Source organism: Myotis brandtii, unplaced genomic scaffold, assembly GCF_000412655.1.
Source record: "Myotis brandtii unplaced genomic scaffold, ASM41265v1 scaffold439, whole genome shotgun sequence".
Taxonomy (NCBI): Eukaryota; Metazoa; Chordata; class Mammalia; order Chiroptera; family Vespertilionidae; genus Myotis; species Myotis brandtii.
In genome coordinates, this window is record NW_005366783.1 from 90,892 (window position 1) to 102,898 (window position 12,007).

The 12,007-nt window shown below is 38.7% G+C and overlaps 1 protein-coding gene across 1 annotated transcript in view; it reads left to right on the forward strand.

Moving 5' to 3' along the window:
• The window catches only part of SCAPER (S-phase cyclin A-associated protein in the ER), a 160,426-nt gene that overhangs the window by 29,343 nt on the left and 119,076 nt on the right, over positions 1-12,007 (forward strand). Inside the window, exons 9-13 of the mRNA XM_014546250.1 lie at positions 2,640-2,861; positions 7,564-7,734; positions 9,415-9,490; positions 9,709-9,826; positions 10,096-10,207. Coding sequence (XP_014401736.1) covers positions 2,640-2,861; positions 7,564-7,734; positions 9,415-9,490; positions 9,709-9,826; positions 10,096-10,207 — 699 coding nt within the window. The remainder of the gene's footprint in view (positions 1-2,639; positions 2,862-7,563; positions 7,735-9,414; positions 9,491-9,708; positions 9,827-10,095; positions 10,208-12,007) is intronic.

Genomic DNA, 12,007 nt, shown 5'->3' on the forward strand with positions numbered 1-12,007 from the left:
GATCTCTAAGGAGGTGCTAATTTAGCCTCTGCCTGAGGCTACCTAGCAGGAGCTCAGCTGTGAAGCAATGCAAGTTGCCATGGGGCCTTGGGCCAGCCTCAAGTTTGTTAGGTAATTTTCAGATTGCAAAGGGCCAGGCCTTTCATATGCAAAAGCCAGTGCACAGCTTGGGTGGGGCGGGGGTCCCAGGGGTTAACAGGGCGGAGCAAGCAGCTATGGCTGCCCTCTGAGGCCCCGATTCTCAGTGTCCCGGCAATCACTGCAAGCACCTCCAAGAGAAAGCTGCCCTCGAGTTCTGACTGATGCCAGACAGTCCCATTTCTCCTGTGTGAGTCTGGGTCCCCAGAGACTCACCCGGAACTGGAGCTCAGAGCTTGAGACTCCCTACCGATTGAAAAAGACAACCGTGTCCTCGGCCACCAGCCCTCTCCGGGTGTGCCTCCGTACCTCTGTACTTTACTTTCGCACCGCAGCTCCTCTGAGTCTCGGTATGCTTTTCTCTTTCCTTCTAGTTGTAGAATTTCCACTCAGCCAGCCTTCCTGTGGTTCTGGATGATGTTCGTTCTGTCTTTTAGTTGTATTCTTGAAGTGGTTGTGCTAAGCAGCAATCCCCGGTGTTTACCTATTGCTATTGTGCATTTTAACTATAAAATTTAACAATATAAGAATTTTGCTGACTTTGTGTAATGAATAGACCTGATTTTGGCATTTTAGGAATAATCCACACATAAAACTTTTGAGTAATTAAACTGTTGTTAAAATATTTCAATATGAAAGTTCACTGTTGATGGTGGACAAGCTAATCATAATATTTGTTTTCTCCATTGTCATTCTAAAAATGGAATTAACATATTTATGTATTTTTTCAACATTACTTTATAGTCAGGCTTTCTTTTTGTCATATAAATTATATTGATTTTTTAATAAACAAGGTTGACTGTATTATAAACAACAGTAATGCTAATATAAATATTGCCAAGAAGATTATAAACCATGGTGACTGAAGTATAGGTAATGTTGATGGCAATATAAACAATAGGATACAATTTAAATAATGCTTATGCTAAAATCAACACTTTGGGACACTTTAAGTTCTGACCAATAGAATTTTTAAAGTAGTTTATAAGACTTGGCCAAGTTTAATATTTAGATAAATAATTAATCAAACTCAGAATTTTATGGCCACTGCAGTATTTATCGAATGTTTATTTAAGTAGTAATGTGAGTTTTAAATTCAAAATTTTAGATTTCAGTTCTATGTAGAGCTCATTACTCTTGAATATAATTTGAAAACACAGCTGCTTTCTTTTTGTACTCTGAGGTGAAAATAAAGGCTTATTTCTATTCACTAGAATAGACAGATTTTAAAAAATGAATATGTATTTGGCCTAATCCAATTGTTTTCACATTATGTTACTTATCTATAATAATAAAAGCGTAATATGCTAATTAGACCGGACAGCCGAACGAGCTTCTGGACGTCATTCTGAACGTCCTTCCTGCGGCAGCAGGGGCTGAGGCAGAGGGGTTAGGGGCGATGAGGCAGGCAGGCAGAGGCGGTTAGGGGCAATGAGGCAGGCAGCAGGCAAGTGAGCGGCAATTGGGCAGGCAGGCGAGTGGTTAGGGGTGATTAGGCAGGCAGGCAGAGTGGTTGGGGCAATCAAACCGGCAGGTGAGTTATTAGGGGTGATCAGGCAGGCAGGAGGACATCCCCCAAGGGATCCTGGATTGCGAGAGGGTGCAGGCCAGGCCGAGGGACCTCCCCCACATCCCCATGCATGAATTTTGTGTGCCGGGCCTCCAGTGTGTTAGATATTCTTAAAGGGGAATGGGAAGATGTTGAAATCTAAAGAATATGAACTTATATTGAAACTGTGGGCTTACATATACTGTACTGTTTATGGTGTATTTCTCTTAGATCTGAGAATTGGTATTATGTACTATGTTGGGGCTTCATGAAAGATGCTTAAAGGTTGTGTTAATGGTATCTAAAGAGAGCATGCTTCATATTTTTTAGTAAAATGCCCTCAAAGTATATATTTTGGTGAAAAGTGCCTTTATTTTATAATAGACAGTCTTCACAAAAACCATGTAAATGCCTTTAGTTATTTGAATATAAGACAAAATATTATACTTGTGAATAGATTTCTTTTGTGAGGCATATCTTTTTTAAAAAATATATTTTATTGAATTTTTACAGAGAGGAAGGGAGAAGGATAGAGAGTTAGAAACATCGATCAGCTGCCTCCTGCACACTCCCTACTGGGGATGTGCCCACAACCAAGGTACATGCCCTTGACCGGAATTGAACCTGGGACCCTTCAGTCCGCAGGCTGACGCTCTATCCACTGAGCCAAACCGGTTAGGGCATGTGAGGCATATCTTAAAGTACTCATCAAGAGCAGGCTGCTAAAGTAAAATATAATTACAATATGTGTTGCTTAATTTTTTAAAGCACTCAGTGCCCTATACATAGTTGGTATGCAAATAAAATTTGTGGCTGCTTGCTTAATGGTTCCTTTTTGTTTACACTTGAAACATACAAAAAAAGATGAGTGAGTTTTGCCAGCCACTTAACAACTGCTTCTAAAGTATAGTCGTTAGTATTTCGGACTCATTCTGTAAATATATTTTGTTAGTTCACAGCAAGTACACTGGATGACGTCAAGAACTCTGGCAGTAGTAGTATCTTACCGGACAGTTCTGTGCGAAGTTCTGAAATACCTGCTGTGCAAGGGGATACAGTGTGTGTTTCAATTAATCAGCAAGATGACTCACCTCCTTTGCATACAAATGAAGAGAGATTTTCAGCAGAGAAAGCAAGGATAGAAAGTGAAATGGACTCTTCAGATATTTCAAATGTGAGTGCTGCTAACTTGGTAAGAACAACTTATCAGAATTATGAGTGAATTCATTAAAGCGATAACCTATTATTAGGCATAAACCCCAATAATAAATTGTATTATGTATTATTTTACCCTTTACAAAGCACTTTTTTTTTACAAAGCATTGTACGTATGATTTTATTTTAACATTTTACTTTTATCAAACTTCTTGTTTTGTAGAGGAAAAAAATGAGAATGTGAGAGTTAAAAAACTTGCTCAAAATCTTTCCGTTTGTATGTGTTTTTTAGTCTAGCATTAAGAAACTGAGTCGATAGCAAGTCTTGCATGCAAATGCAGCTCTCTGATAGGTGGGAAATGGTGCATGCTGAAATGAGTGTTAAAAGCTCTCTTTACAGACTTCAGACAGTGCTTGGAGGCGGTGTTCAAGATGAAATCTATGTATCATTCCCATTGTAGATTCAGTAAAAATGTGTTGATTTGTGATTATTTATAGGTTTATATTTTTGGATGAGTACTTCTCATATTTTCCTATTTCCCACATTAGTATTAAGATACTAGATCTGAGGATAATCCAGAATAGGTCATGCTAGTTTTGTTTATAAAGTAACTTTCTGAAGAAATAAGCATATATAAAAAGTTGTTGCGAAAAATTATTCGAATGTGCTTTTCTAAATGGCCACCATCCTATATAATAAAAGGCTAATAAGCAAATCGATGGAACGGCAGAACGACCTGTCGCTATGACGTGCACTGACCACCAGGGGGCGGACGCTCAATGCAGGAGCTTCCCACTGGTGGTCAGTGCGCTCCCCCTGTGGGGAGCTCAGCCAGAAGCCGGGTTCATGGCTGGCGAGCGCAGTGGCCGTGGTGGGAGCCCCTCCTGCCTCCGTGGCAGTCGGACATTCCCCTGAGGGCTCCCGGACTGGGAGGGATGATCCCCCTGCCCCAGTGCAGGAATTTCATGCACTGGGCCTCTAGTATACTATAATTTCTTTAAAAACTTAGTGCCTCCAGGCTGTTTCCATTTACATCTGTTGGCCAAACCTTAAATACATGGCCCCACCTAACTGACAGCCTAACTAGTCTATCTGTCTCCACTTTCAAATCCTCCTAGGTCATTGTCATTATAGTTATCAGTTCAAAGCGCAGGTTTAATTAAATTATTTTCTTGTCCCATAATGGTCAGTGAGTCCCTATTACTTGCAGATTAAGTTCAAACCCTTTCACTTACTATGATACGAGTTTCCTCCATAACCACTTCACCTCGACCGCCCTCGTCTTTCCAACTTCTTTACTCCCCTCAACTGGCCATTTCCTGAACACACATGAGCTTTCAGTTCTCCCTCACTTCTCTCATAACAGACCCTCCACCAGGATGATCTTACTAAAAGCCCATCAGCAACTTCTGAATCACATCACAGACTTCCAAACCTATCCCCAATGAAATTTCTTTTATCAACTCAGATTTCATCATTTCTATGAAAAATAACCTACCCGTTCTTTGAATAGTCACTTTGTTATACTGCCTTACATTATAATAAATTGTAAATGTTCTTATTTATAACTACATTCATATTGCAATTTACATGTTACTCACCTTTATAGTCCTGGGAATCCCAAGTCTCTGAGTCTTTACCTACCAGCTGCATAGCACATACTTATCCAGTGGAATTGGTGTGTGAGCACTGGATTTACGGAAAGAGAAAACCTCAGTCAGCTCTCTGTGGATAAACCCTCATTTAAATGGGATTAAACGCTCTATCAACAACTAGTATTATTCATTACATAATTGTCTCTAAGTCTATATGCACTCATTTGGAATTGCTTTGAGTGAATTGTGTTAACATACAAAGTTTAATGTGGATTTGCATCAGGAAGAACAATTTGTAAGAGCTATTTTCAGCTCTAACAAAGAAGTGACAGTTTTAAAATTTTAGGAGAAGTATTATAACTTATCTCAGTCAAACACTTGCTAGGTCATTTCGTTGTCACTTATGTTACTTTCTTTTTTAACTTCCAGGCCTATTCAGAAAAAATAAAAGAAACTTATAGTTTTGCTTGCTGCTAATTTTCTTGTGGCTAAGGTAGAAATGAAAATAGTTTCAATATTGAATTGTCTCTGTATTAAAATATTATAACATCTATTTCATATTAATCTTTTGTCCATGTTGGCCACTTTCATTAGCTCTTTATTAGGTTCAGGCAAGAAAATTATGGCTATCAAATTTGAAATAAATATTTGCAATTAAAAAAACTAGTGCCTCATCATACTGCAAGATGCTGTCAGCAGATGATAATAGGCCAAATTATACTTCTGATAGAGAATAGCATTAGATACAGATGAAACCATATGGGTTAAGGGAGAAATAAGGTTGATAGTAACAAGAAAAAAAAATACTTAGATTCCTTTAATAAGGAATAAAGAATAATTTGTTTTAGTGTGAATGGTTTCAAAGGTTGAACATCATTATAGTATAACAAGTAGTGGATTTAATATATGGGGTAGAAATTGGTCATATTTAAATTTTTTCTTTTCATAGATATACAAATGATATATGCAGATATTTATTTGAAATTCACAGTGTGAAATAGTAAAACTTACATGTGGGTAATGGAATCATCACTTCATCCTTAAGGTCTCTCGTATGTAACGTCTTCTCAGGTCTTCAGAGACTAAATGGAAATGTACTTGGGGCAAGATACAATTGAGGAAATGGGCTCATGTGTGAACTTACTTTTTGTGAAGTTAAATATTTCAGCTTTACTATTTGTATTTTTTAAATATATTTTATTGATTTTTTACAGAGAGGAAGGGAGAGGGATAGAGAGTCAGAAGCATCGATGAGAGAGAAACATCGATCAGCTGCCTCCTGCATACCCCCCACTGGGGATGTGCCCGCAACCAAGGCACATGCCCTTGACCGGAATTGAACCTGGGACCCTTCAGTCCGCAGACCGACACTCTAGCCAAACCGGTCAGGGCTACTATTTGTATTTTTAAATTGCTATTAGTTGTAATATCTGTGTGGGACATAATAGCAGTCAGCTTCTGTATTCTAAGGTTTATAGAGAAAAACTTTATGATGTAAAGAAATAGACTCTCATCTAAACTCCCTCACCCCATTGTATTCCCAGGGAGAGTGGTTGTATGGGGCAGAGGGTAGAGAGACGAGGTGGGAAGGAGGAGGGGAAGCTTTCAAGGAGCTAGCAGAGCCTGGGTTCTACTCCCAACCCATTCATTTTTGAGCTGGGGCTAAGCATTTGCATTTTTAAATGCCTTTATTGAGGTATAATTGTTTTTTAGTAAACTTCACATATCTGAAATATGTAAACTGATAAATTTGGTATGTTTATAACTATGAAGTCATCTCTACAGTCAGGATAATGAACATACCGATTGCCCTAAAAGTGTCCACTTTCCCCCCTTGTCATGCCCACTTTCTGCCATTCCTTGTACCCCTTCCCAGGTCATCACTTTCCTGCTATCACTATTTATTAATTGGTATTTTCAGAGCTTTATGTCAGTGGAATAATGTAATCTTTGTGCGGCTTCCTTCACTCAAGCATACTTGTTTCGAATTTCATTCATGTAATTGTGTATTAGTTCTTTCTTTTTTATTGTCTTTAGGCCTATTCTGTTGTGTGCATGTAACACAGTATATTTATTCATCCATTCATTTGATGACATGTTTGAGTTTTTCCCAGGTCCTCTGTTACGAAGGCGCCATGAACATTTGTCTTTGTTTTGAACACATATTTTCATTTCTCTTGGGAAGACAGTGAGGTCACTTTTGTAGATAATATTGTCCAGGTCTCCTATGTTTTTGGTACTTGTTCTATCAGTCAACAGAGGGACATGGAAATATCTGAATATCACTGAGGAGCTATATTTGTATATGTATTTAGCTTACCATGGGGATTTATAAATTAATGATTCTGATCTATATTACTTGTAATACATATATCTAAGTTAGGTATCATCAACATTACATAAATTCTTTCTCTGTTTCCCTTATTGTAAAACTGGAGGCCCGGTGCACGAAATTCGTGCACTTGGGGGGGGGGGGGCCCTCAGTCCGGCCTGCGCCCTCTCGCAGTCCAGGAGCCCTTGGGGGGGGTCTGACTGACGGCTTAGGCCCACAGGGAGTGGGCCTAAGCCTGCAGTTGGAGATCACACTGACCACCAGGAGGCAGCTGCCCCCTGGTGGTCAGTGCACATCATAGTGACGCGTCTGTCCCCTGGTGGTCAGTGCGCATCATAGCGACTGGTCGTTCTACTGTCTGGTCGATTTGCATATTAGCCTTTTATTATATAGGATTATTATATAGGATGGTTTTCCTTAATTTTTAAGATATTTGATCTATAACTTTTGAATTTTTTTGCATGCAAATGAAATTGACACTGTCATTAATAATAATACCTGTTATTTATACAACTTCACAGTTTCTCATACACAGCAGTCTGGTAAGGAAGGTAAGTCATGGATTACTGTACCATGTTATGAAATACAAAATGGGCTCTTGCTTTTAAGAAACTTTCAAGTCACACAGCTAGCGAGTGGTTGAGCCTGTACTGGACCTGAGGTTTTATAATTCTAGAACAATGCTATGTTCTGTATACTGTTGAGTGTGTGATTAGAATATAAAGAGTGAGATAACTACTGAACTTGCCGGTCAAGTGGTGACTCTTCATGCTGTTTGTTTTTAACTTTGCAGTCCATGGCAGAAGTTCTTGCTAAAAAGGAAGAGCTAGCAGATCGCCTAGAAAAGGCCAATGAAGAAGCCATTGCTAGTGCTATTGCTGAAGAGGAACAGTTAACTAGAGAAATCGAAGCTGAAGAAAACAATGATATTAATATTGAAACTGACAACGACAGTGATTTTTCTGTGAGCCTTTAGAATTTTATAATTGTTCAAAAAAATATATTCAAAAATAAAATTCTTACTGCCAGAGTACCTAGAGTTCATCCAGTCCTATTTAAAATGACTTTTAAAATTATCTTCAATAACTGTATTATCATTCTGTGTGATTAAGACAAACAATAAATAATTGCAATTCTTATTTTAGCACTTTAACATTATTAAGAGTTTTTAGTACAATGCATTTGACAAGTTAGAAGTTATTTTCTTTTTACAAATCAAGAAATTGGATCTCAGAAAGTAAGAACTTAGCATTACTCATTGTAATTGCAGAGGTTGAAGAAGAATATAAGGCATTTTACTGTTTTTATTCTAATAAAAAGCAAACGATACGCTGCTTCGCTGTCACTAAGTGCTCAGCAGACTCAAGTATGTGGATGACAGGGATTTCTTTCCTTTTTTAAAAAAAATGTATTTTATTGATTTTTTACAGAGAGGAAGGGAGAGGGATAGAGAGTTAGAAACATCAATGAGAGAGATCGATCAGCTGCCTCTTGCACACCCCCTACTGGGGATGTGCCCACCACCAAGGTACATGTCCTTGACCGGAATCGAACCCGGGACCCTTGAGTCAGCAGGCCGACGCTCTATCCACTGAGCCAAACCAGTTAGGGCTCTTTTTTTAAAAATATACTTTTATTGACTTCAGAGAAGAAGGCAGAGGGAGAGAGAGAGAAATATCAATGATGAGAAAGAATCATTGATCAGCTGCCTCCTGCACGCCCCACACTGGGGATCGAGCCCACAACCCTGGCATGTGCCCTGACCAAGAATTAAACCATGACCTCCTGGTTCATAGGTCGATGCTCAACCACTGAGCCACACCTGCTGGGCGAGAGGGATTTCTTAAAGAATAATCTTGAGCTCTTCTAATGTCTGATCTGAATTTGTCAGGATGTATGTAGTACTTGTGTACTGTATTAGTATAGTATAGCATATTAGAGTGTGTTATGATGGTCTAGGCCAGTGGTCGGCAGACTCATTAGTCAGCAGAGCCAAATATCAACAGTGCAACGATTGAAATTTCTTTTGAGAGCCAAATTTTTTAAACTTAAACTATATAGGTAGGTACATTGTTAATAAAATTCAACTTCAAATTCATGGTTTTCATCTTCCGTTTTTCTTTGCTGCTTCTTTGTAGCCATCTCAAACAGGGCATCTAAAAAAATGTTTCATTTTCTAATAATAAAGCCACCAACACAAAATTCTTATATTGATGACAAAAATACCTTAGGATTTGCAGCTGGTTGGAATCATTGATCGGCTGCCTCCTTCCGGCCCCCTACTGGGGATCGAGCCCACAACCTGGGCATGTGCCCTGACTGGAATTGAACCGTGACCTCCGGGTTCATAGGTCAATGCTTAACCACGCTGGCCGGGCCCAATATGTTTCTTTTAAATTCACTTGATTTGTCTCTGCTATTAAATGACAAGTAGATTTGTCTTCCTCTTAAAGTGTTTACACTATGGCATTTTTAACTTGGTTATTATTGTGACCGTAAGAGGTATGTGCTTTATTCTAGTTTTGAGCTAGTTATTAGATGAAATGTACTAGCACAAGCTGGGAAAATTTCATATGCAGTTTACTTTTTAAGGTTATACTTGTGTTCAAATATTTGTTTTTGAATTTTCCTTATTACATTTTAGGCCAGCATGGGCAGTGGAAATGTATTTTTCTGTGGTATGTCTATGGACTGGAATGATGTCCTTGCGGATTATGAAGGTATTGTGTGTGTGTGTGTGTGTGTGTGTGTGTGTGTGTGTGTGTGTTTTGTGTACAGGTAGAGGGGTCTAAAGTAGATGATCTTATTACACAAACTTCTATGTAAAATAAAAAATTTAGAGTAAGAATGCTGATGCCTTTTAAAAGTCTGTTCTAAATGTTAGTTTTATAGAACTATGTGCTTAAACAGTAACAGTGGTTTTCTTTTTAATGAACAGCTCGTGAATCTTGGCGCCAAAATACATCCTGGGGGGATATTGTGGAGGAGGAACCTGCAAGACCTCCAGGACATGGAATTCACATGCATGAGAAACTTTCCTCCCCATCTCGCAAAAGGTCTGGCCTCAGAAAATTTAAAATACTTCACAGGAGGGAAACTAGCCACTCTCGACTGTTAAACAGAGTTGCCGAATAACATTTTAAGGCACATGACTCAGGACAGTTCAGATTCTTTGAAAAGTGACAGTGTTTTCCTGAAAAGTTAGACCGAAATTATTTTTGTGTACCTTTTGTATTTATTTTTAGAACTTTGAAGACAAAAGGAAATATTTTTGGTTTTATGATGTAAACATTCGTGTCGCCTGTTTATTTGCTTGTATTAATAGAACAATTGCAGAATCTAAGAAGAAACATGAAGAAAAACAGATGAAAGCACAGCAGCTAAGGGAAAAGTTACGTGAAGAGAAAACATTAAAGCTTCAGAAATTGTTAGAAAGGGTGAGTTTTTAATATTTAGGAAATTATGATAGCCTTAAATTGATGGGCTTCTTTTCAAATTGAACTTTTCTTATGGTCTGAGAGAAGCTAAAAGAACTATAAAAACAATGAAATATTCTAGGAAACAAGGTATTTATGTCAGTTGGATTACAGAAGGTTACCTGTAAAAAGAATTTTTAATTCCTAAATTAGCTGGTAAATTCTTGTTTTGCAGCGTTGGCATGGATTATTTTTGCCATTTTCGTTGCTGGGCTTCCTTGGGGAGTCTTGTGCAAAGTGTAGAAGACTTGGTAGGACAGTTTTGAGCCTCATATTGTGAAGTTTGAATAAGTGGGGCAGTAATGAGAATTATAGGCGAGATTCTTTTTTTTATCTTTAAATTCTTTATTAGTTAAGGAATTACAAATGTGTCATCATCCCCCCCATTAACCCCCCCCTCCCCCCCACTCATACTCTCATCCCCCTGTTGTCTGTGTCCATTGGTTGGGCTTATATGCGTGCATACAAGTCCTTTGGTTGATCTCTTCCCCTTACCCCCACCCTCCCCTACTTTCCCTCTGGGGATTAATAGTCTGATTGCTGTTTCTCTGTCTTTGGATCTGACCCTGTTCATCAGTCTATGTTGTTCTCTATATTCCACAAATGAGTGGAATCATGTGGTATTTATCTTTCTCTGACTGGCTTATTTCACTTAGCATAATGCTCTCCAGTTCCATCCAAGCTATTGCAAAAGGCAAGAGTTCCTTCTTTTTTACCGCAGCGTAGTATTCCATTGTGTAGATGTACCACAGTTTTTTATATAGGCGAGATTCTTAAGAGTATTTAGAGCAGTGTTACTTCTGATCAGTGTGGCATAGTGGAAGGAACATGGACCCTAGTTGGCCAACCAGGCCAAATCCTGGTTTTGCTACGTAAGATACGGTGCCTGGAGCAAGTTACTTTAACAATACTGGTTTCAGTTTGTTTATCTGTAAAGTGAAATTGTAATTATTAACCTGTTGTGGTGATTAAATGTGGCAAGTGTGTAAAACAGTAGCACGCGTCTAGGATGGGTGTTGGCTGCTGCTCAGTTTGTTGTTACCTGCATGTGGAAGATGTAGCTGAGTACTGTGTTAGTTATGTTTTCTGTGTAACAAATGCCCTCAAAACTTGGCAGCCTACAACACACATTTATAGCTCACAGCCTCTGTGGGCATGGGAAGGGGGTGGCTTGCCTGGTGACTTCTGTTCAGAGTCTCTCACGAGGTGTAGTCACGCTGTCGGCTGGGGCAGCAGTCGCTGGAGCTGATGGATCCACTTCCAGCCTCCCCTGTGGTTATGGCAGCTTCAGGTCCTCTCATCAGCTGGCTGTAGACCAGCCGTGGGCAAACTACGGCCCGCGGGCCGGATCCGGCCCGTTTGAAATGAATAAAACTAAAAAAAAAAGACCGTACCCTTTTATGTAATGATGTTTACTTTGAATTTATTTTTATTTATTTTTTTTTTGAAATATATTTATTTATTTTTCTTTTTTCTTTTTTTATTGCTTAAAGTATTACAAAAAAAAGACACCCTTTTATGTAATGATGTTTACTTTGAATTTATTTTTATTTATTTTTTTTGAAATATATTTATTTATTTTTCTTTCTTCTTCTTTTATTGCTTAAAGTATTACAAAGGGTATTACATATGTGTCCTTTTTTTCCCCGCCCTTGACAATCCCCCGGCTTCCCCTACCCCCCAGTGTCTTATGTCCATTGGTTATGCTCATATGCATGCATACAAGTCCTTCGGTTGATCTCTTACCCCCCTCCCTCCTGC